The sequence below is a fragment of the Erpetoichthys calabaricus genome, chromosome 11, assembly GCF_900747795.2.
Source record: "Erpetoichthys calabaricus chromosome 11, fErpCal1.3, whole genome shotgun sequence".
NCBI classification, from domain to species: domain Eukaryota; kingdom Metazoa; phylum Chordata; class Cladistia; order Polypteriformes; family Polypteridae; genus Erpetoichthys; species Erpetoichthys calabaricus.
This window is the reverse complement of record NC_041404.2, coordinates 162441030-162467898: the sequence shown is the minus strand read 5'-3', so window position 1 is coordinate 162467898 and position 26869 is coordinate 162441030. Positions and strand designations below refer to the sequence as shown.

General features: G+C 36.9%; 1 protein-coding gene across 1 annotated transcript in view; it reads right to left on the bottom strand.

Annotated features, from left to right (window-relative positions):
• Positions 1-4156: 4156 nt before the first annotated feature.
• LOC114661243 (amiloride-sensitive sodium channel subunit beta-like) overlaps positions 4157-26869 on the bottom strand; it is a 32852-nt gene continuing 10139 nt past the window's right edge. The window contains exons 4-13 of the mRNA XM_028814456.2: positions 23991-24181; positions 21136-21239; positions 20260-20423; positions 19076-19186; positions 14930-15047; positions 14730-14805; positions 10832-10889; positions 9630-9691; positions 8201-8276; positions 4157-6036 (exon numbers count right to left, since the gene is read on the bottom strand). Coding sequence (XP_028670289.1) covers positions 5665-6036; positions 8201-8276; positions 9630-9691; positions 10832-10889; positions 14730-14805; positions 14930-15047; positions 19076-19186; positions 20260-20423; positions 21136-21239; positions 23991-24181 — 1332 coding nt within the window. The 3' untranslated portion in view covers positions 4157-5664. The remainder of the gene's footprint in view (positions 6037-8200; positions 8277-9629; positions 9692-10831; positions 10890-14729; positions 14806-14929; positions 15048-19075; positions 19187-20259; positions 20424-21135; positions 21240-23990; positions 24182-26869) is intronic.

Below are 26869 nucleotides of genomic sequence, written 5' to 3'. Positions count from 1 at the left end.
AGTTGTACCGATTTGCTCAATAAATTTGTCTTTTTGAACAAAGGCTCATTACTTTTGAATCCTTCTCTGTATACTAGTAACTGTTTCAAACCTGCGTAATCCAGTTCAGAGTCACGAGCACTGAGGGCATCGCAGGGCATCAGCTCATTGCAGTGCCAGATAAAGCGGCACACACGTCTTTGGGGGGGATGTACCTGGAGGAAGACCCTTGGGACGTGTTAAGAACCTTGCAGACACAGACATGCAGTGAGCTCACTTTTGAACCCTGGCCACTAGATTCACGAGACCGCGGATGTGGCCGCTATGCGACGCCATGCTAGTATGTGTCCTAGCTAAAAATAAGCAATGCATGCTGTACAGGTAATCGAACATTAGGGTAATCGTGCATGGATGTTACCGTAAGTGTAAACCCAGGGAAGAAAAATGACCAAAAACTCTATAAAAGAAAATGTTCAATTCCATCTGCCCTGAAAAGTAAAGATTCACGTCTTTCTGGTGATGACTATTTCTGTAGCTTTCTGTGATCGCAATACGAATATGCAGCACATTTACAGCAGACGTGTAATAAACTTCAAGCCATTCAAGTCAGAATGTACTTGTTTGCTTTAGTTAAAACTGACCGCTTTCTCTTCTAGGCACGTGAAGCAGCTGATATTTGCTTTGGCCTGACGTGTGCCAGTAAACTCCGTCCTGTTCTCCTCTGCCACGAGAAAGCAGTTACAAATACTAAGAGCTAATAAAAAATGGAAATAGATCAAATAAAAGCTAAACAAATTCACAGTTCAGAGGTAAGGCTGGATGTCTGTGGTCTCACATATCACTGCAGAACACTTTGTTTAGTAACCAAGGCATCGGTGTGGCAACAAACGCCACTTATTGTTAAAGTGTGAAATCCCCCCCAAAAAAACCACCACAAAGACGTGCCAACAAGCAGTCAAACTACAAATTGCATGCCAACTACAAAAAAAACAAAAAGTCTATTTTGAAATAAAGCATATTGTTGACATTCTTTTAGGTAAGCTTGTAGGCAAAGATGCCAAACCTGAAATGTTTTTTTCCTTTGCTAATCAACAGAGAACTAAAGTGCCCGTAATACAACAGAGAAATGCACACAATGGGCACTTTAAAGCACTGGATCAGCATAAATGTCCATTGTTCAGTGGAAACATACTGTATGCAGAAACAAGAAGGATAGAAAAGTATAATCGTGCACGAAAGGACCTTTGTTCACTGTCATATTTCCCTGGTAGGCCCTCTGCCAACTCCAATATGAGCATTTCTTTAAAAAAAAATGGATTTGTAAAATGTAGGTAATCGAGCTTCACATTTGAGGTGACTTTGTTTATGCTCACATGTACATCTGCAGTTTGTCAAAATCATGCTAGGGTGTAATGCAAAAACAATACACAGACTTCAAAATCAAGGTCATGATCGGTATTATTACTGATGAAAAGAAAAACATAAATGCCACTGCGCAAACGGAACGGAGCTCAAGCTTTGTGTAATCAGTAAACCACACGCCTTCATTCGTATTTGATGCAGTTGTCATTCACTGAATGAATTTGCTTGTACACCACATGCAGGATCCTTTAAGACAAATTCCCACAAGTGACATTCATTTTGACGCTTTTTGGAGATTGCATATAATAAAGAGGCTGAGCTGAAATCTGACTTAATACAGTAATAATACAACATGCTATTCTAATACAGTATTTTTTATCATTATTTACAAGGGAGGACACTTGAATGAAGATACCACCCTAATGTTTTAAAAAGCCCACTAATCTGCACTCATCCCATTCGATCCGCTCTCAGGTTGTTTCCCCTGAATGGGCTACACTTCAGAATACCTAAGGCCAAGATCTGCTTTAAGGGCTGCTTCCCTGCCGGATTCATGGATGTGGTGCTCTGTTCCCCAATAGCTACCTTTGAACGGGCCGAATAAATACGCAAACGGAGGCCAAAGTCGTGCTTGACAAGTCACCGAATGGCAGCCCGCACTTGAACTGCTACCCCTGAATGCACCTCAGTATATTAACATTTGTCAGTCATTGCTACAGCGCATCCGGAAAGTATTCACAGCACATCACTGTGTCCACATTTTGTTATGTTACAGCCTTATTCCAAAATGGATTAAATTCATTTTTTTCCTCAGAATTCTACACACAACACCCCATAATGACAACGTGAAAAAAGTTTACTTGAGGTTTTTGCAAATTTATTAAAAATAAAAAAACTGAGAAATCCCATGTACATAAGTATTCACAGCCTTTGCTCAATACTTTGTCGATGCACCTTTGGCAGCAATTACAGCCTCAAGTCTTGTTGAATATGATGCCTCAAGCTTGGCACACCTATCCTTGGCCAGTTTCATCCATTCCTCTTTACAGCACCTCTCAAGCTCCATCAGGTTGGATGGGAAGCATCGGTGCACAGCCATTTTAAGATCTCTTCAGAGATGTTCAATCGGATTCAAGTCTGGGCTCTGGCTGGGCCACTCAAGGACATTCACAGAGTTGTCCTGAAGCCACTCCTTTGATATCTTGGCTGTGTGCTTAGGGTCGTTGTCCTGCTGAAAGATGAACCGTCACCCCAGTCTGAGGTCAAGAGCACTCTGGAGCAGGTTTTCATCCAGGATGTCTCTGTACATTGCTGCTGTCATCTTTCCCTTTATCTTGACTAGTCTCCCAGTCCCTGCCGCTGAAAAACATCCCCACAGCATGATGCTGCCACCACCATGCTTCACTGTAGGGATGGTGCCTGGTTTCCTCCAAACGTGACGCCTGGCATTCACACCAAAGAGTTCAATCTTTGTCTCATCAGACCAGAGAGTCCTTCAGGTGCCTTTTGGCAAACTCCAGGCGGGCTGCCATGTGCCTTTTACTAAGGAGTGGCTTCCATCTGGCCACTCTACCACACAGGCCTGATTGGTGGATTGCTGCAGAGATGGTTGTCCTTCTGGAAGGTTCTCCTCTCTCCACAGAGGACCTCTGGAGCTCTGACAGAGTGACCATCAGGTTCTTGGTCACCTCCCTGACTAAGGCCCTTCTCCCCCGATCGCTCAGTTTAGATGGCCGGCCAGCTCTAGGTAGAGTCCTGGTGGTTTCGAACTTCTTCCACTTATGGATGATGAAGGCCACTGTGCTCATTGGGACCTTCAAAGCAGCAGAAATTTTTCTGTAACCTTCCCCAGATTTGTGCCTCGAGACAATCCTGTCTCGGAGGTCTACAGACAATTCCTTTGACTTCATGCTTGGTTTGTGCTCTGACCTGAACTGTCACCTGTGGGACCTTCTATAGACAGGTGTGTGCCTTTCCAAATCATGTCCAGTCAACTGAATTTGCCACAGGTGGACTCCAATGAAGCTGCAGAAACATCTCAAGGATGATCAGGGGAAACAGGATGCACCTGAGCTCAAGTTTGAGCTTCATGGCAAAGGCTGTGTATACTTATGTACATGTGCTTTCTCAATTTTTTTATTTTTAATAAATTTGCAAAAACCTCAAGTAAACTTTTTTCACGTTGTCATTATGGGGTGTTGTGTGTAGAATTTTGAGGAAAAAAATGAATTTAATCCATTTTAGAATAAGGCTGTAACATAACAAAATGTGGACACAGTGATGCGCTGTGAATACTTTCCAGATGCACTGTAAATCTCAGTAAACACCAAAACAGCTTCAGAGGTAATACCTGAACTTTATTCCAATCATTACTCAATCTAGACAAAGATGTTGGGTATAAAAAACATAAAACCTGAATGATTTAAATTTGGGTCACACAGCATGCTCCATATCAGGTGGCTTTAGCTTTAGTTGTTTCAAGCTTTGTCTTTTTAAAGCAGGTGTGATGCTTGAGAGCGGAGGGACAGGAGATGGCAAAGCTGACAAGAGTTGTTTTCTCTCTTTGGCAGTTGTAATATTTCTGAAGTCCTGACCTTTGTTGAGGGCCCTTTTTGTTTAGGGAACATTTTGCATCAACCAAAATTGGACAGCTGATACATTCCCAAGGTCTGGTTGCTTTTCAGCTAAGTTACTTGAAGCTAGCCATGAGAGACAAGTTCCAAGCCCCCATTTCACAACTTTTTCCAAACCTATACACAATGGTTACCATATCTAAGCCTAAACATATGTATTTTAATAAAGAATGACACTCCTGTGGCTTTTCAATTTATTTTCCATAATTTTTGTCTATTTTACATGCACCCCAAAATTCAACACTCCTTTAAAACGTTTCATCAGTTCCCTATCCTGTTTGACTTCCTATGAATCATTGGGCAGGTAGCCAGTGAGCAAAATGCTGGCTGTTTGCTGTTACAGAACAATTTTTCATGATGAACTCTGGACACACACTTTATTCACTTAAAAACTACATCTAAATTACCCTATAATAAAATGGACAAATTAAATATAAAGTTAACTAATTTTGTTCCTCATTATAGCTACTAAATAATGAGATTAGACCGTGGGTTAGGAATTGGTATGAGCTCTCTCTCGCAGAGAGCTCAAATTACCACATTAGACATCTCTGGCAGAAGAGAAATCTGGGATTACAGCAAAATCCGTGGGGTCCTGCTGAAGTGCAGTTTACTTAGTTACTTTGCTTTTACTGAAAAATGTTGATGGGGTTCAAAATATAACAGCAGGAGCCTCAGATATGCTACACTTAATGCAATACATTTGAGTAGAACTTACAGAATGCTGACTATATGTTGCCATTTATTTACACTTATAAAAAAAAGGTGATGCAGGGCCACCCTAAATTTCCAAGTGAACTGGGTCACAAACCATCATGGAAATACTGTTTCATCAGTAGTACAACTTTGAACTTAAAAATTGTAGGGCTATGACAAATACCAATATAGAAGTTGAAGTAAATACACTGGAAAAAAAAAACCTCCATGAGAGATCAGTTTTGTGATTAAAGTAAGACACAGAAGGCTTGTAGTAGCCCAGTAAAGAACGCATACTGTATAAAAGCCATTTATTGTTCAACGGCTTGGGGTCAGTACTTTGCCGACAGGAGGAAATTGTGGACTGTGTGCCAATTTGAAACATCACTGCTCTTTGAAATGAACACGTGAGGAAAAAGATGCGGAGCAGAGGGCAGTTTTTACATACCTTTAGGTAAAAAGCCCCTTTTATTTGCTGCCAAAAATGAAGGAGTTGTATCCATAGCTGGCACGTGGATGGGTTTTTGTGTAGAAAAATACGGCTGGTGAAGAACTTGAGCAGACAGATAAAAGAATCCGTCTAGACTCAAGACAGAGAAAAATGCAAGACACACATTGACTGAATAACTTCTTTTTCTAATGAAAATGCAGTTATCACTCAATAGGTATCTTTATTATGCTACACTCCTGGATAGTGCCACAGTATTTATTACTTTAAATATATTTTAAACATAACACTTCCCTTATCAGGATAAGTATTTTTGGGCCCTTCAAAAGGTACCACAATGTGCTTAACAGCTTGGAAAAAACAACTTTACCTCCTGGAGTGCACTTCATATGGCTCATCTCCTACACCTCTAGTGACAGATTGAAAAATAAGAAAACCTGCATGTACAGAACATGTATAAGGAAGGAGCCATCAGCAGAACTGCCCTGGCACATCACATTCAGACTACCAAGATTTATTTATCAGCTGAAAACCAAGTACACTAACCTATTCATTGTTTACTCTTACTGACTTGAGACGGAGAGAATCATAATGTGGCGGTGGAGTACCAGGAATTGGGTGCACCGGGTGTTCGCATGAACTCATTGTCTGCAGAGACTGACCGGAGTCAGAGGTAACATTATCAGGTTCAAATCCTGTGTTCATGTGGCCTTCAGCAAGCTGTGAAATGGAAGGAGGAGGCCCCATGTATTGGCTTTGAGCTTTCTTCAATTTCCAGTTTCGGTTCCACATGATTAATTTTATAATGGTAATCCAAAGGCAGTCAATTATGATTTCTCCGAATTCAACTATACATATCACTGAGCCACCCATCCATAATCCAAACTGACCTCCTAAATTAGACAGCAGCCATACAACCTGGGGAAAGAAAGACTCTGATTAGTTAGACATTGACCTGAGAATGGTCCTTGTATCACCATATCTAATAACAATTGTATTTTATGGCTTTGTTTAATTGTTCCTGCAGACTCAGCAACTGGCAATGAACAAACCTTTAAAACCAGTACAGGGCCCACTCCCAGGTATCTCCTACAGTCTATAGTACAATTTACTGGTGTGACCAAATCACAGTAGTGGTCTGAAGTTTATTGAAGATTTGAAAGCCACAAGTATTAAATGAAAAAACCTTCAAAACCCGTTAACCTCACTTACTGCTGAGCATTTTTCTTCCCGTTTATGCTAAAACTAGGGTGAGCAATATTAGTCCTAGTGGCTGCAGGTTTTTGTTTTATCCAAATTTCTTAGTGAAAAGTCAGTTGTTGCTAATGAAGAACTTATTGCTTCATTTTAGTTGACCATTTAGCATCCTTAATGGCTTATTTTAGTCTTAAAATGCTGCATTCACAGTCCTTAACTGCTCCTTATTAGTGATAAGATGCAAATGACAAACCAGCAGTTCTCAGTCTAACTTGTCCCCAATTACACCTGTGTGTATTCATCATGAACTAATTGGTTAGTAAAATATTTGGAAGAAAACTGAAGAGAAAAATGTAAAGGACTGAGAATTACTCATCTGTTTTTAGGCTACAAATCATCTAGATGATATCCTTAAAAAGGAAATAAATCAACGATATAAGAATGACCTGACATGGCAGAGTTAAAACACTAACAAACCATAAAATTAAATATGATTCGCTATTGTTAAGGATTGGTTTCTTATTAAAGAACAGGGTTGGAACAAAAATCTGCAGCCACCGCCACTGCGGCCCACCAAGACTGACATTGCTCACCCCTGTGCTAAACCACTTATCAATGACAAAAACACAAAATACTGTACTTGCTGTTTTCAATGCATTATTTAGGTTATTTGATCATCCAAGCAAGGGGCAAGCTAAAGTATTCGCTTACTGAGGAGAAAAGGATTATTGGACAAGAAAGCTTGAGGCTGCTGGAAAGTACTGTAATCTGGTCACTCTCCCATATTGCATTGCAGACACACTGACTCCAGAATTCAATCTAGGAGATGTCTGAAAGTGAGTCTTGTAAAGGTTTTAATAGCCTATTCATTGCTAACAGAGTTTGAAGTGCAGACAAAGTAAAGCCTCATAGTGTGGCCAATTATATTACAATGTGAGATTGGAAAGTACAGTCATATAAAGTAAGTACACATCATGAATTGTTTCTTTTTTAACCTGTGGAGATATCAAAATTTAATCTTCATATATATGATATCTTTAGATAAAGGTGATATAACTGAAAAAAACAATGAAAATTTTGCATTGCAATAATGTATTCAATGAAATAAATGAACAGATATGCCATTTCCATTTGTGAACAAAGTATGTGCACTCTTGGCATCCATCCATCCATTTTCCAACCCGCTGAATCCGAACACAGGGTCACAGGGGTCTGCTGGAGCCAATCCCAGCCAACACAGGGCACAAGGCAGGAACCAATCCCGGGCAGGGTGCCAACCCACCGCAGACTCTTAGCATTAACACCCTCAAGGAGCCTTTTCCCCCAACTGGCTAGCTGTACCTGACATTGACTGGGAGAATGTTTCTTTCAGCTGTGTGATGTCTGAGGAGTGTCTTGTGTGCACAGCCCATTTGCAATCCCCCACAGCATCTTGATGGAATTCAGATCTAAGCTTTGACTTGGCCATTCCAGAATCCTCCATTTCTTTCTTTTCAGCCATTCGTTGGTGGCTTACTAATATGTTTATGGTCATTGTCATGTTGCAAGTTCCACTTTTGGTTGAGCTTCAGTCTTCTGACAGATGGTCTCATATTATCTTAAAGCATGTTCTGGTAGTGCTTGAACCTGCTGTTTCCCAGCACCAAAATAATGCAGTTATATTCTGCTTTTCTCATTGTCTGCATGAGGTTTGTGCATTCATCCATGTTACTCCTGATATGATTGTGTGAGTGTATGCATGATTGTGCTCTATGATGGACTAGCTCATGGTTTGTGCCCAGCATTCTTGGGACAGACACCAGCAATGGGTGAAGTGGATTAAGGGGCTTGAAAAGGATGGATGTATTTGAGATGTTTCCTGACTTCTTAAATTTCCATAACTTACTGTAGTAGAAGCCGATTCTGTTATGCTCCTGTAATTTATTTCCTTAAAATATAAATTCATCTTCATAACTCCATCTCTACAAAAGAGAAATTACAATATTTATGAGTTTAGTAGGCACACACACAACCATATCCTACTCTTGGTTCAAAATATCACTTACTATTTTACACCATATTGAGGTATGTGACCTAAATCAAAATGAAAATATTTCCGTCCATCAGAACTATTTAGTGACTTTCTCATGAGGGAACTGAAAGAGACTTGGGAGGTGGGGGTTTATGGGTTGCGGTTCTTAGAAAGGAAAATAATATAATCATGGCACATAGTATACCTAATAGCACTTCTAATTTTATAGTCATGGAAGGCTGGAGACTATCCTGGCATAGCAGAAACATTCCCTGGACATACCCACACATACTGTATACACAAGGCAAAGCGTCAATCACAATCAGTTTAACCAGCACTTCTTTGGGATGTAGGAGGGAAACAGAAGTACCCAGAAAAAAGACATGCAGACAATGATCAGATGTAGAATTCAAATCCAGAATTTGAACTGAGCATTAACCACTATACTGCCTTAAGGTAGAGAAAAAATATATAATAAAAAATGATTTCCTATTAGATTGAATTTCGTTAAATTGATACAAAAAAGACAAATGCTTAGAAAACCGATCTATAATTACATACTTTTCTTGGTTGGAATATTAAATAACAGCCCCTCCTATTAGAAAATACCACCTGCAACACTCTTTTGTAATTCTGTCTTTCACAGCAGCTAAATTAAATACTCCCCTGCGTGCAGTTTGCCATGCCCCACAGGGGTGTGTGTGTTTTTGAGAATATCTGTTTCCTTCCACAATACAAGCTAAAAGACATAAAGCAAGTGGAGCCGCTGAGGAAGACTCAAAGGTGTGTTTTACATTCTTTAAAATGCAGATATTTGTCCAGACACTCAACTTTATTCCCTAGTTTAAATCAATGCATAGTTCTACAAAACCTCTGTAAATTCTGTCAAATAGCATTTTGGTGCACCAATACATTTTGATCTTACCAGTTTAGCTAACCCACTAAAGTGTTTTCATAATGTAGATGTTTATTCTGTGAATTCCATTATAACACAATAGCCTCACTGCAGGTTTAATGGCCATTTTCAAAGCTACCTTTTAAAACACATCTGTCAACATTTTTATGGAGTAATAAGTGCTGTTGTTATTTAAGAATACCTTCTCACTGTGTTTTTGTTTTGTTTGTGAGCTGTTTAGGAAAAATTATTAATATTGTCCTCATATTGCACATTTGTACAGATGTTCTATTAGCATGTGATTTGTTAGGTTAGTATATTTAAAATAGCTTACTCTTTATTTTGCTCAATAATCTGTTAAATATCTATAATTAATAATAGGAAAACTTTAAACTGGAATACAATTACCGATTTATGGTCACATTGCTTGAAAAGTCTCTTTCATAGGATAAAACATGGAAAATCCAGTCCTGTAAAAAATAATACAGTTTTAGTTAAGTTGCTTGAACATGTGCAGGGATTGTGGTGGAATGGCAAAGGTAATGGACCTTAAACATCAAGACTGTTGGTCAAGAATGTGTTCTGATCTCCTCAGTCACCTTGATTACAGGCAACAGCTAGAAAAAAAACATAATAGTACCATAGACAGGGATTGTTGCAATACCTTGAAAACAAAATGTTTACTTAATGATATCTAAAAAAAATTTCAATTTATTTCACTTTAGTGTTCAAAAAATGACACACAACATGAGTAAAAATCAGGCTTTAGTTGCTCAGTTCCTGGGCAGTAAAGTTCAGTTCTTGGGCTAGTCACTGGCAGTGTCAAGTTTCTGTGTGCTTTAATTGTCCTGGTGCCAGTGCATCTTCTACCCAAGGTTAGTTCCTGTCTTGTATTTCATATGATGGCACAGTGTCCTTCACTGCTGCCACAAAGCTCCAGAAACTTGAGTTTAGCTCCTAGCCTGGCCACTTCCAGTGTGGAGTACACATATTCTCCCTATGTCTACATGTTCTTTCCACCATGTACTCTGGTTTTTCTCCCACAACCCAAGCACATGCAGGTTAGGTTAGTTGGTGGCCCCATGTTTGAGTTTATTTGTGAGTACGTCATGTGATGAAGTGGCTGTGTGGCTGTCTGTTTGGTGTTAGTTCCTATCTTATACCATAAGCTGCTAGAACAGGCACTGTCCCATCACAGGCCTACACGTGGTAAGTAGGTGAAAATGGATAAATTGTAGAACAAGTACAGATTTAATCAAAGAAGCACCGAGTTGGTAAAGACTCCAATCTTGAGTTGAGCCAACATACGTCTTTCATATGCAGTACTATAGTTAAGGAAGACCTTCTATAATGTTACTACCTAATGTCTCTTGGCCCTAGCTTGTCTCTGGGTTGCCCTTTGTTAGTAATGTGTACATTCTCTCCCAAGTGGTATCAATGTTTTCCTATAATCTAAACACATAGTGCCAAGTCTGAATTCCAGTAGCACATGACCCCTGTCCAAATCAAATGGGTATGAAAAATACCCTTTAATTTCAAAGCATTAGGGGGTTTGTGGAAAATATACAGCAAATGTTGTTTTACACTAAATAATTACAACAAAGAATTACCTCTGAAGATTCTGATGGCCAGTCAGCCATGGACACAGTCAACAAGTGCTGAGATTCACTGAGGGAAAAACAATGAAAAACGTTTAACACTATAGATAACCTGCTTTTGCTACACGTATTATTTGTAAAACAGCATACAATGTTTACTATATGTCTTGGAATACACAGAATTGTTTTACAACTTGTCAAGACTATTATAAATATGCCTTTATCCCTATCAGTCAGTGGAGGAAAAGGACAAACTGGAGGGAGAACTGTATCCAGTAAATTAAAAATGCCTCGACTTTGATTTGCTGGCACACATAGTGAGAGTATCACTGTTGGTTGGGTGGGATATTTTCTGTCTGTGAAAGTTTATTTTACTCCTAATATTCAGGCTTGGTCAATGGAAACAACACTTGCACATAGGTAAGTGAGTGGTTGTGCAGAATAATTAGTGGCAGTATGGAGGTTTGTTTAAGTTAATCCATAATACAATCAGGTAGCCCACAGGATGAATCGCTAGGATAGTGTAAAGGCTGATTGATGAGGAAAAACACATAATGAGCTATATTTCAGTGAAGTCTTGGGTTAAGGGCTGGCAAAAACATCATTTAAATTAAAAAGAGTTGTTTAGATAGATGCTAGTTGGGTAAAACTCTAGCAGTTCTTAAAAGCATAATAGATAGATGTTTGATCAGGCAAAATAAGGTAAAGATGAAGAACGTCATGGGTGTCACGTGCAGTAAGAGTACCTGCTTCCCTAATTTTATTTGAGTGCCTAAAAAATTAAATATGCCTAACTTTGGAACACTCTAATAGTGATAAGAAAGTGTTGCCCTTGTTGAATATTTGGCTTTAAGGAAGCAACAGATTCCTAACAAAGCACATCTGTTGGAAGTGTTAGCTTCTCTAGCAGTTATTAATCAAAGTAATTTATCCTGATGAGAAAAATACCTGGACTCTGTTGCAACCGAAAACTGGAGGAACTCATCTCCATGTTGTTCAGGAAGATGCTGAGCATCCAAGCCCAAAGTGATAGACACTAATGGGTCACTGTTGGATGTAAGCCTAAGCCAGGAAAAACACAATCCCAAGAGTTAAAGATGTTGCCCCAAAAATTCCTATGTCTGGAGTAGTAGATGGACCTGAGTAGCCATTGCAGGCCAGCTATAAATGCTCGCCCAAAAAGAGGGACATAGTAATACAAAGAATAGAAAAGCACCCTGCTCAGAGAATGAATGAAGTGATAATAAAATCTTCAAAAATGTAGCCCAGCATCAAATGGAAAAATGACAGCAGTGACAACCTTACAGCCAATGAACATTAGAAAAACATTAAAAGGGAAATATAACATGCAGCAACAACTGAAGAGTATTACTGCTAATTTACTTGAAACGTTCTCCCATTATTTAATTTGTAATCCCCCATAAGGTTTTTTAAGTAAAACAGTAACAGTACACTGAAGTGTGTGTATGCAGATATACTGATAAGAAAATAATAAGCACACTAGTTTTTTTTTAATTTTTTTGAAATTGAGGAAGGCAGTGTTTTTCCTGTGGCTAAAGCTGTCAGGTTGGCAAACGTCGCCACATCTTTAGATTAAGATGTAGAAGAAATCTCCAACACCATCCACCTACAATACAACAGCTTTATAAAAAGGACGGGCAAGCCATGGGATTAGAGAGCATGGAGAAGCAGGCACGTGGGGAGCCATGAACAAATGTAGTTTAGAAAAATGTTCTATTTGATTATGAAAATCCAAAGGCAAGGTTAAAAATACACAGAGGTCAAAATCAGCAATCATTAGCAAATGTATCATAAGGCACTCAACTAGATGGAGGCAAAAAGATATACAATGCTAAAGGAGAGAGATATTGCCATAATTCTCAATCATTCCTTGTTTTTCTTACTCTCCTACCACTCCATTGTAAGACTGGCCTTGCTATGTAACAGATAGGCAAGGATGGGAAAAAGCCAGAGACTGCATCTGAAAGAAGAGGTCAGGAATAGAGTCTTGGGCTAATTTAGACCAAAGCAAAAAGTCAAATGTCAAAGCCCTATGTTACTTTTGAAAACAGAAAAAACTAAAGCTATAACAAAGAGTTTGAACATTATATATATTATGTGCTAAAAGGATTAATATACTGTAGTAAAAAATAATGAAATACAATGATTGCACAAAATTTATCCTGGAAAATTCAATGAAACTAGAGATTATATAAATAAATTGTTCATATATACTGTATGCCTTAGAGGTTAATACAACTAGGAAAAGACCCCAAAAACTGGACTGTTGGTATTTTTACCATACCATAAAAATAAGAAATACAAAAATAGTTGATGCATAGCCATGTAATAATGAGCCAGTTGATTGTACTTACTCATGTGAAAATGTGGCAGAAATTAACATAAAATAACATATTTTCTCAAACCTGATTAATCCAGTTCAGAATTGGTGTGTGGGCTGAGCCTATCCTGGCAGCACAAAGTATAATTCAGGATTCACTAGCAAACTCAGACATACACCCAGTGAGCCAATTTATTCTCGACAATTAACTTTGGATGCTTGTCCCAGGAATGTGGAAGGAAAATCAAAGTACATGAAGAAAAAGCCATACAGTCAAGGGAAGAATATGCAAGCTTCACAAAGGAAACTACCAGGTCTAGGACTCAAAACCAGGATGTTGGATCCATCAGGAGGCAATGTTAGTTAGCTACTGCATTCAATTATAAAGAATAAGAAATGAAAATGGGTTTACACAGGGAATTTCATATTTTGCTAATATACTAGTTGTTTATAAGGAAGAAAAAATAAACTTCACTGTAATATCTATCTATCTATCTAAACCATATAATATTATTTATTTTAATTTAAAAGCACTTTGAAGCTCACATGTGATACTAGCAGAAGACATGTTCACAGATATTGGAATATTTAAGATATTATTACCAAATATATTTCAAACCCTGATAGAATTATTAATATTTTAGCAATCTCCTGACACTCTTCCCAAAATTATAACACTTGTTCAAATGGGAAATTTTAATGGGGTTTGGTTTGTAGACCCTAGTCTTAGTGAGGGCAGGTGTCATGAACAGGTTTCAGTTTTGGAGTGTACTCACTTCTAAGTAAAGCTAAAATATTTTACCATCTTGATGGCTAAACTTTGGGTCAATCGTTAGGGTCCCATCCTACATTTCTAGGGACTTGACCTAAGAGGTTACGACTTCCAATTCAATGGCTTGACAGGATAAAAGGTTAGCTAGGAGATCATTTTTTATTCAATCTGTGGATACAACACCTTAGAATAAATAAATAAAGTTCTGATTTCTCCTTTTTTTTCTTTGTGTCTTTCTTAATATTGAATTCTTGCCTGTTTTTTTGACTTCAATTATTTCCTTTTGTCTGGGTTTTGGTTGCTTTGTATCAGTTTATTTGGTTTGTTTTTATTTTACGCGTATCTTCTGGTTCTTCTCTGAAAAAGTTCACCTCTCACTTCTGAAGCAGGATATCACGATAGTGCCAAAATTGTGAATACTGCCAACTCGTTGCCTTAGGATATCAGCTTCAATCCCAGTCCTAGTCATGTCATTCTAAACCTGTGGTTTGCACATTTCTAGCCATGTTTAGTCATTACTTTGCATTCCTTCCACATTCCAAAGATATGCAGGTTAGGCAGCTTTATTTACCATTTTTATTTAAAGTACTATCTGAATGGATGGATAGTTTAAATAACATTTAAATAGCTGTTATAGGGTTTTTAATAAGCATGTTGTATAATTACAACAAAGAATCAAAATACTTCATGGAATTACCCACCTAACTTATTGGGGGAAAAAGACTCTAAACCCAAATCTGAATTTTATTTCAGATGTAAGCATTACAAAAATTGGATTTAATCAGAATGATGCATACTTGCAGGATTGCTTGCATGTTTGAAGACAGAGTAACTCAGATTCTGCAGATTTTTTCCATTTATGATAGCAGTACACTGTAATGACAAGGTATTAAAACAGTAAGCATGCAGTTCACTGGAGCAATGAGTAGAAGACAATGTGGCTCTCTCAGATAACAGGACATTGTAAGAGGACTGCAGACCCCTAGAAATGCCTCACCCCATTCCGGATGATCACCAAAGTTGCAGTAGGGTGCTTCTGCAGGCAGTGGGTACAGATTATAAGCACACCCACACATCTTCACAAGGTTCATTTGAAAACAGGATCTTAGACATGACTGTGGAAACAGAAAAAAAAACGCAAAGCAAAATTTACCTAATGTTGCAGAATCTGTTAGCTAATAAGAAGCCATTGGCAAAACTATGATATAGTACAAAATGTGCACTTATTCAAAACTGTTATACTAGCCACTAACAAATAATACTGTAAGAAACTACAACTCTGAAATTTATTACAATTATCTAAAGACTGGCCTGAAGTCCTAAACTTCTGTCACAAGAACCAGCCCTATGAAAAGACTATATGCCTGCTCTTATGGAATAAAGTTATGAACCATTCCGTGAAAAATCAGGCTTCTTGTTTATAAAACAATCAGATGAACAGATCTGTTCTTAAATTCCACAGATTTGATCTTACATTAAAATTGTAATTTATAAAGCCTGAAACTGATGTGAAAATATTCTTATACTGAAGCTGAATGGAGTGTATATGTAATTTTCTTTCTGCAGATATACCAGTAGGCTATTGCTCAGTCACTTTTTCCCCCAGGTGGGAGAATAACTCATAACTTTACAAGAATTATACAAAAGCAATAACAAACAAACACATAAAAAATAATTAATTAAGTGCATCTGTCAAGTGTTAACCCCTTACATCCTAAAAAACAATAAGCAAAAAGAGAATGAAATTAACATACTGTTAAAGGCCAGCAGAAGAGCAATGCAGAAAGCTATAGAAAGCAAGCCATAGAAGCCCTATTTAAATTCATTTAACAAAAAACATACACAATAAGGACTTACGCATTACTTTGATTTTGCAGTGGACTATAACAAAACACCCATGTTTGTGTCTCAGTATTTCAAATATCATTAACTTAAAATTAGATGTTAACCTTGTCAGTCTACACCACTCATTACAAATTAATGTGTGCACTACATATACAATTTATGGACAAACATTTTTGAGCCATGGATGCTGAGAGGTCATGATTATCTCAACCTAACCTTAGTCAAACCTTGTTTGATTTGTTTTTTGACTACCATTGTCAGTCTGTCAAGCATTACATATTTTTTCATTTTACATTAATCCCAGTGCTCATTGTACAATATAAAATATTTCACCTCGTCTATACCCCATCGTCAGAACCCATGTCCCATTTGGAGACTGTTTTCTTTTTGCAATGAATTTCCTGTGCACTTGTCATTTTAAAAAACATGTTCATGGAAGATTTCTTGCTGTTTACATGGCAAGGGCGGAGTGGTGGCTCTGAGGCTAAGGATCTGCTGTGGTATCCTGAAGGTTGCCGGTTCGAATCCCCGTCACTGCCAAAAAGGCCACTGCTCTGCTGGGCCCTTGAGCAAGGCCCTTAACCTGTAATTGCTCCAGGAGCACTGTACAATGGCTGACCCTGCGCTCTGACCCCAAGGGGTATGCGAAAACTACCAAATTCCTAATACAAGAAATTGTATAAGGCGAAATAAAGAACAAAAAAAAAAAAAAATTATTGTGAGAATATGTTAAATATTTTTGAGGTCAATCATTTTTTCTTGCTGTTAAAGCAATTTTATGGAGGTTTTCAGAATTCAAAATGTATATTTTTGTTTTCTATTAATATTTCTGTTTGAGCTTTGTTAATTTAACTATTGCAATGCTGTTTTGTTTTCCGTTGGGTGCTGCCTCTTTATTGAGCTGTTGCAATGATATTGTGACATGTCACTAGGGGGCGAGGTCACAGAAGTTGTACATAAAAATGCCACCTGAAAGACTATATAAAGGTTGTTGCGATGGACAAAACCTTTGTCTAGGATTGTGGATACATCTGTGGAAAGTCAAATAGCGATATCCATATGTATTAGCCTAATTAGCAATATTTCTGCCATGTATGCTAATATGGAAAAATAGGAATAATGTGCTTTCGCCCTTTTCCTTGCTGTACAACAATACTCATTCTTTAAAGCACTGAAAAATAAAGCATGTGGTGTCAGCATTCCCACATACACTGTACTGGCAGAGACACATGTAGGGGTTTGGATTCCCATGAAATCCTGTTTAATAGTGATCTAATTATTCAAATCTATTAGTGACTTTGAATCATCTTATAAGATTGTAATTAAAGACCATCTTTTTTTAATTAATATTGTGGCATACTTTTTCTTCCACACTTCCAAAACGTTTTAGAGTGTATGTTGGTGAGAATTCAGAGACTTTTGCTTCATTTACATAGATTTTCAGTTTGGATTACTGTTTTGGTTCAGGTGCACATTCACTTGAATCTGCTTCTGACCCTTTGCTCGCTTTAAAAACTACTATTTTTGGCTCAGCATCTTCTGATCCTAAGAGAATTTTCAGTTGTCTTTTTTGTGCATTTCTGCCCAGGCAGAACAATTATATCCTGCTGTATATATTACAGAGTGTTTTCCAAGCAGTGGCAAAGCTCTCATTCATGTCACTATAATTTCAAGGTCATTTGTGATTTATAGATAGATAGATAAGATAGATAGATACTTTATTAATCCCAAGGGGAAATTCACAAATATATACCGGTCATCTGTGAAAAGGACCAAGGAACATGTACTCCTGGGTACAGATGTTTTATAAATTGTTTGGAAGAACTTTTAGGAAATAACTATACATTCAGGTAGAGGATTATTTTGCATATGTTTATAAATGGGCCATAGGTCTGTATTTTGGTAAGTCACCCTAGGGGAAATATTTTAAGTTTTTGTATTTTTAAAGACTCTTGACCCACCCCATCTCCCGAGTGATGGTTACAAGGCAAAAATCAACTCCACCATGACTAGGATCAAGTTATGATTTGTTTTCAGATGGCTAGAATATACTTTAATTAACACATACAAACTGTTTATGTATCTCTAAAATGACAAAAAGCGAAAGTGGCTGTTGCAGTATTCTTAACATCCACACCAGATATTACAAAAGAAAAACTGTTTTAGAAGAAGACTAAACTGAAGTTAACTTCTTGAACTTGAATTTTCAGAAGTAATATGTTTGTCTGTGAAAACTAGTTGTATTTATGTCTAAATGTTTTTTTAAATCAACTGTTTTGGTGCTGCTGGTTGGTGATTATTATTCTGTATGTTTATACTGATGTTTTATTATATAAACCTCACTAAGACAACTTCCACAGAACTAAAATTTTTATGGTATCATGAAATATATGTATTTTTACTAAAAAGAAAGATACTTTTACCAGAAGAGGAGAAAAAATGGATGCCAAAGGGAAACAATGTAAATGAAAGAACATTGAACTTTTCTTTTTATGTCATCTTTGCCTAGGGTGAAACAAATCACTTTACCAAGAGCTCTTGAAACTTAAGTTTATTATCAGTAAACCACTGCCACACCACTTTAAAATGTTCTCACTAAAACTTAATTAAATGGATTTTGTGGACACTAGTGCAGGGACAGGGTTGGTTATATTAGTGGCAATGCATGCGCCTACCCAGAGTCACGCTACTTTTTTTTTTGTACTTACAAAAAAAATGTTCTGAACTGTAACTCTGCCACAGGAAACGAGAATGTACCTGCCCATAATTTATCATACAGTTTCATTTTACCATACAATAATGTTTCCTTTGAACAATGCAGAAAAGTTAACACTGGTCAGATACTCAATTTTAATTGAATTTTGAAAGAACATGTGTCTTTCTAAACACAGAACAGTGAGTACCACTGCCACTTCAAAGGCATTGAGATTTACGATCAGTAATTTTAAAAGAGTAAAGTATATATTTATGTAAATTGCTAAGAAACATTACATTTCAAACTAGCTTTTTGCTAATTCACCGATACTTAAATTTTAATATTTAATTTACAATATAATTATCCTTGTGTCAGACAAGGATCACTGTAGTGACGGACACATGAGGCATTTTTGCATATTACATACACAGTATATTTTATCCAGCAGCTTATTTTCATTTCTGTACAAACAAAAATCCACAGGATCCATAAGACATTTGTTAATAGTTCTTTTACCTTCTTTGTATTCACCATACAGATACCTGAAGCTCCCAGCTAAAGTATCATCCGGTTCTATCATAATCCATTTAGGGATCAGCTTACCTGCACTGAATAGCTGGTTTCATACATCTTATAAAATAAATCAGTGATAGGGACATCGGATCCATTTTGTGTACAGTCAGAGTAAGGTGCTTCCATACGTTCAATTTTATCCTCCACAAAAAAAAAAAAAAAAAAATTAAAGTTCAAAGAATGAGTAGTAGAAATTCAGAACAAAAGCACCAAAAAAGGTGTCTCGCTTTAGCAGAATAATACCTTGTTTTGTAGGTGGAAATTACGACAGAATTACTGTGACTATTTTTTGTGTGATTCAGAAAAATATAATGTGTTTAACCAGTGAGTTTCATGGTGCTTTTGATAATGACAGTGGAGGTACGGGATTACAACACAAGCACTTTTGGTCAAACAGGCTATTTATTTAGCAAGTACTTTAAATTTCACTTAATGTTAAATACACTTTTTTTCCCCCAGTGACGCCATATTTTACTAACTTGTCATTCTACAGGTAGCCACCAATTCCAGTTTTCTTAGACAGGTTTACCACTTCAAAATATCCTCACTCTGAACTCTATTTGTCAATGATTACCCTATTATTCACTAATTCTCTATGTCCAAGAAGGGTATTCAAATAATGAGAGGACAGCTCATTCTAAATGCCAACATAAAGTTCTAGTTAACCCAAAGGAAATGGATTTTTAATATTGACTGATGAACAAGCCTCTAAGCAAGAGTGCACGCATCGCCCAGTCTGTTTCTGGGTATTGTTTACAGGGGTAATCGTTCTGCTAATAGTTGATAATATATCTACAATTTGCGTCTGATCAGTTTTAGTTGTGCAAATAGGCATCAATCAATATATAAAAAACAGTAAGCAAGAAAATTATACAGAGGTATGGTAGACTTTCAGGCAAACTGGAGCATGGTTACAACTATTTTTATGACATTAAGAACATGACTGTGTATACACAGATCATAAGTGGGCACTAAAACCTCTTGACATCATGCAATGTACTTGTGGCCGATGCTATTTAATAAATAATAAAGAAAATAAACTTTAAAGGAGTATATAATGTGATTAAATTTATCAAGAAAAAATTATTTGTAAGTAATTTTTTAATATTTTTCTGTCTAAAGATGTGAAGACCGTTAAAAAAAACATAAGTAAATGATAGTAAAACAATCAGTTGAAATAAAAACTTGTCTCAAGTACTACTGGTGGACCTTACCACAGATATACCAATTGAAGTCTCAGTCCCCGGAAGCACAAAGATGCCAAGATCTTTCAGGAATGGAAAGCTTCTCTGTTCGTGAACCAACAATCTTGCTCCAGCAGTAGTGGAAAGGAATGGAATATACTCCTTCTGGTTGATGTCTAACACTACATTTAAACCTTCAGACAAAATGACAAAATGAAATTAATGGACTGCGGTGGGTTGGCACCCTGCCCAGGATTGTTTCCTGCCTTGTGCCCTGTGTTGGCTGGGATTGGCTCCAGCAGACCCCCGTGACCCTGTGTTCGGATTCAGCGGGTTGGGAAATGGATGGTTGGATGAAATTAATGGATGATTGTTGCCAAAAATATTTAGAGTAATCTGATGGCATGCACAATTTCTCCAGGTACTTCATCTTTCCTCCTGCATTCCATTGACATGGAGGTTAGGTTAACTACTGAGTCTAACTCGGTCTATATGACTGAGCATAACAGAATGGAAATCCATCCAGGGTTAATTATCGATTTCTCTCTGATGCTGCTGGGATAGACTACAGTCTCGGCAACACCACTGAACTAGATGAAGCAGATATTTATAATGAATGGAAAGATGACTATCTAAATGATTCTCTTTATAGTTCCTATGCTCCAATCATGTTTATGGAAAACTGAAAATTGTTTTAAGCAAGCTATTGTGTCTTCTTGTGGTCCAACACTTATTGATGCTTTCTTTATGACTCAAGAGCACAACCAGGTGTTATTCTTCCCATACCCCCCATAAACTCTATTTGTGTTGTGTGAGAATTCTGAATTTATATTTTACAGAAGTATCATCCATTACTTGTGTTCTCAATCAAGCCAAAAGCATTATTAATGTACTGCAACTACTTACCAAACTCTCCTCCAGGATTGGAAGAAGAAATTGCTTTGTCATGCAGACCCCAATTGAAAATATAACAGTTTCCATAAAAGTGATGAAATATCTGGCTGAAATTTCTGAACAAATGGTAATAAATAAAACACATATTAGTAACCCTATTCCATCACACAGAATATATAAAAATATTTATTCACCCACACTTAAAAGGCTTAGAGTCATATAGTCCATCCTCTGTTGAGCACCCGCTTCACCAAGGATAAAATAGCAAAAATCACAATTCAGGAAAGCCTAGCACCAGTTCAGCCCTAAAATTAAATAAACAATTCTGATGAATCAAACTCCCTGAGACACTGTATTGGAATACATTGTTTTGGGGAATTAAAAATATGGAAGGAAATTTAATGACTGAATAATTTTACTGGAACATTATTGATCTGGGTGAGAGTATGTGTATGTGTGAGTGAGAGTGCCCTGGGATGGACTGATGCCACATCCAAGACCGATACCTGCTTTGAGCTCAGTATTACTAAAATGGGCTCCTGCTTTCTGCAGCCCCGATTGGTTTAAACAAGTTCATATATTTTTAAAAATGCATTATTTATGTATTTAAAAGATGTGCTTAATGTTTTAAGGGGTTTACTGTGCTTAAAGTCAAATAAAAAACACAGATTAAGAATTTGCTACTACAACAATCACAAATTAACATTAAATACAGGAGTACATGATGCGTTTCAAAAATGCAATATATGCACATTTAAGTAAACAATTAATACCCTCACATATTTGGTAAATAATATCTTGTGTGTGTAGGAATAACAGCTGGTGGCAAATGGTTTCTAAAATGGTTGCAAGTTTCAATAGTACAGCAGCTAACAGAGTACTAACAAACTTTCACTAAGGCACTATGTTGACTGGGCTGAACTACTATAAAAAATATCTATACACAGTTTTGGAATTGCAAATTGCACTATTTGTTCAGTGCATGCCATACTATCTAAAGACATTATATTTTGGCTGCACCATTAATATATAGAAAAGCAATTTTCATTAGGGTGTTAGTCAATTTTACAGTGTTTCAAATAATTATCTTTTAAAGGAAAGGATCCCATTGATGTATTTGCTACACTTATTCATGTAACATCAGACAAATGCACGTACAGTGGTGTGAAAAACTATTTGCCCCCTTCCTGATTTCTTATTCTTTTGCATGTTTGTCACACAAAATGTTTCTGATCATCAAACACATTTAACCATTAGTCAAATATAACACAAGTAAACACAAAATGCAGTTTTTAAATGATGGTGTTTATTATTTAGGGAGAAAAAAAATCCAAACCTACATGGCCCTGTGTGAGAAAGTAATTGCCCCCTTGTTAAAAAATAACCTAACTGTGGTGTATCACACCTGAGTTCAATTTCCGTAGCCACCCCCAGGCCTGATTACTGCCACACCTGTTTCAATCAAGAAATCACTTAAATAGGAGCTGCCTGACACAGAAAAGTAGACCAAAAGCACCTCAAAAGCTAGACATCATGCCAAGATCCAAAGAAATTCAGGAACAAATGAGAACAGAAGTAATTGAGATCTATCAGTCTGGTAAAGGTTATAAAGCCATTTCTAAAGCTTTGGGACTCCAGCGAACCACGGTGAGAGCCATTATCCACAAATGGCAAAAACATGGAACAGTGGTGAACCTTCCCAGGAGTGGCCGGCCGACCAAAATTACCCCAAGAGCGCAGAGACGACTCATCCGAGAGGTCACAAAAGACCCCAGGACAACGTCTAAAGAACTGCAGGCCTCACTTGCCTCAATTAAGGTCAGTGTTCACGACTCCACCATAAGAAAGAGACAGGGCAAAAACGGCCTGCATGGCAGATTTCCAAGACGCAAACCACTATTAAGCAAAAAGAACATTAGGGCTCGTCTCAATTTTGCTAAGAAACATCTCAGTGATTGCCAAGACTTTTGGGAAAATACCTTGTGGACTGATGAGTCAAAAGTTGAACTTTTTGGAAGGCAAATGTCCCGTTACATCTGGCGTAAAAGGAACACAGCATTTCAGAAAAAGAACATCATACCAACAGTAAAATATGGTGGTGGTAGTGTGATGGTCTGGGGTTGTTTTGCTGCTTCAGGACCTGGAAGGCTTGCTGTGATAGATGGAACCATGAATTCTACTGTCTACCAAAAAATCCTGAAGGAGAATGTCCGGCCATCTGTTCGTCAACTCAAGCTGAAGCGATCTTGGGTGCTGCAACAGGACAATGACCCAAAACACACCAGCAAATCCACCTCTGAATGGCTGAAGAAAAACAAAATGAAGACTTTGGAGTGGCCTAGTCAAAGTCCTGACCTGAATCCAATTGAGATGCTATGGCATGACCTTAAAAAGGCGGTTCATGCTAGAAAACCCTCAGATAAAGCTGAATTACAACAATTTTGCAAAGATGAGTGGGCCAAAATTCCTCCAGAGCGCTGTAAAAGACTCATTGCAAGTTATCGCAAACGCTTGATTGCAGTTATTGCTGCTAAGGGTGGCCCAACCAGTTATTAGGTTCAGGGGGCAATTACTTTTTCACACAGGGCCATGTAGGTTTGGATTTTTTTTTCTCCCTAAATAATAAAAACCACCATTTACAAACTGCATTTTGTGTTTACTTGTGTTATATTTGACTAATGGTTAAATGTGTTTGATGATCAGAAACATTTTGTGTGACAAACATGCAAAAGAATAAGAAATCAGGAAGAGGGCAAATAATTTTTCACACCACTGTATGTGTGAAAGACTTATCTATAACTCTTCTTTATAGTAAGGTTTCAAATGTTCGTTACAAATATTTAACATTCGTTTTTATCAATACTTACTTATAACTGCAAGGTTGGTTCCCAAAAAGACAGGTTAGGATAAATTCTTTCCCACTGTATGCCATTTGTTTTTTTTCATTAATAGAAAATTTAGACATAATGTCCATGAAATGTAAGGAATACCACTCATTCACAGCATCGACTCCTGAGGTGAAATTCCAATAAAGGCATTCTGTTTTATTTGCATTGCACTAAAATAACAAAAGTGAAAATTTAGAACAAAAACTCAATGTTTTATATACCGAAGTTATCACACACTTGCACAGTGTCTCCTACACAAGCTTAAATATCTTTACCAATATAAAGCAATGTGAGTGATCACTGAGTCCTTAAGAATTTTAATATACATCAATTTTATTCTATCTGATAAAGCTTCTTTTAAAGAAGAGTCCTAGGTCTCTTCATAAACATTTATAAAGTATGATTAATTAAACGTCATTTTAAAATTACACTGGGGGATGGATAAATTGACTAAATGAATGGATGGCCAATAAAGCTGTGCAGTATTCCCTGTCTTTGATTTTACAGATTTGTAACAGTGATATTCAAGCCTACAACTACAGAACAGATATGGATTCCATTGGGCAGTGTGTGTGTGTGTGTGTGTGTGTGTGTGCTGGTGGTGGTGGTTACATGGCTAATCTATTGTATGTATTTAATGACCCTAAATTGCAAGAAAAAGCTGAAGAGAGGGCATAAGCACACCTAAGAAGACAATGTGAGGTAAAGTTTAGAAGACTCAACAATCACACTTTAAGTATCCATTATAATCTAGCTAATAATAATCCATGAACATTTTATGAGCCATGCTATTAACAATAATACATTATCATTAAAATTAAGATGACACTTTAAATAAGTTACTATTATTAGTTTTTATTATTTTATATTTTTGAATAAGTTTACAGTATGTTTTATAACATGCAGATTGTTAATAGGTGCTTATCATACCTAAACTTAAACTGTTAATGACTAAACAAGCAGGTTTGACATTTCTAAAAATCAAATGTTCAAAGTTTTTATAAAGATTTAATAGTAGAGAACATTATGTGGCCTATCAAGTGGAACTTTTGTTAGTTTCTGTTAGGTTCTTGTTAACTCTAAAGGAAATATGATACAGTGCTATTATATTTTCCTACCCTGAATGTCCTCTGTCTTTCACCAGTAATTTATATTTCTTACATTAACTTTAAATTACTATCTTTGAAAGCACTTACTAATATTCAGTAAGTACATTCTGCCAAATGTACCTCAGACAAGTAGTGTAACTCTTCTCCTAGTAGACTAGGCTGTATGAAATTACTAGGGAGTTGTCATACCACAAATGTTTTAAGAAAAACAAGATTTTAAGCTTTATTCATTTATAGGATAAGATACACTTGTGCACACCTCTACACTTACTCAATTTACAGTTGCCAATTGACATATATTTCATGTATGGAAAACTCCCTACCATCCAGAAACAAAAACATGCAAACCTTGGTCCATAAAGTTGTGTTTCAGAATTAATAAATACTTCACCAGTCTGCTGCACTCTTAAACAGCTTCCCTCATCACTTACAACTACTTACAACACAATGACTTCTCTTTTACAATAAGGTTAGATGTGGTGGTCTTATATCTCTTTATAAAATTAGAAATTTCTCTGCCAACCAAAACCGTTTCCTTTTATTTCCTGGTCTAACAGGATTCCTGCAACACAATGTACTGAGTTGTCTGGCCAAGGGCAGAAGAAATATACTGGCTGGCACAGGACAGAAAAACTATAAGGAAAAGGTCAGCTTTAAAGAGAACAACTTACACTGATGAATGAAAAGCTCCACTGTACATGGATATGGATAGGTGGTGATCAATGACTGTGTCCATGTGTAAAATCAGACACATAAGAAAATATTATAAGAAAAATAAGGAATACTGCTGTCTTATCTCAAGTTTAAAAATGTTCATTTGGATGTTTCACAACACTGCTGGATGCAAATAAGAATTTCACATGTGACAGTACTGAACCTATGAATAATTTTCTGTAAACAGATATGACAAGTGTTGGACTTTTATTTAAATTAAGAGTATTGTGCTTGTAAAAAAGAGAACATAGTTATTAGCATCAAAGCCTTGTCCCAACTATGACGTACCAACACAATGGCGGGAGCAGTAATATGTTGAACTGCTTTACACGTCTGGGTCTGGAAGACTTGCCATCATTCAGGGAAAAAGGAATTCCAAGTTTAATCAGAAAATTCTACTGTAGAATATAAGGACATTTGTCTATAATCTGAAATTCAGAAAATGTCAGGTCATGTAGCATGACCAAGGCCACAACCCAAGGAGTAAATTAACAACAGATTTCCTTCACAAACGGAATTCCATATTTTACATTGGCCAAGGCAGACTCCAGATCACAATGCTAGTGAAATCCTGTAGCACTGATCACATGCATGCAGTTCTTGTAAGACATCACAGAAATATAAATTAAGTGAAACATTTTTATAAAGAAAAATCAGGCAATATATCTTCTACAAGCTGTGCAGGTCAGACCAACAGCAAAAGGAAGCATTTGGTTACAGTTAATGCTCTTACATTAGGGGTTCCACCAGTTACTAAAACTAAGGGTTCACATTCCTTTTCAAGCCTCAGCCTTAAAAATCACAATATGTTTAATAAAGACATAGCAATGTACAATATTATGTATGCTACTTGTTTAACCAGACATTCATTATCTAATATAAAGGACTTAAATGGTAAAGCATTTCATTTATATAGCATCTTCACTATGCTCAAACTGCTTCTTAAATGAGAAATACTGTATCACATTTTAGTACACATTCATGCAGGAATCCAGAAAATTCCAAAAGCATTTTACAAACTCTTTCTTACATCTG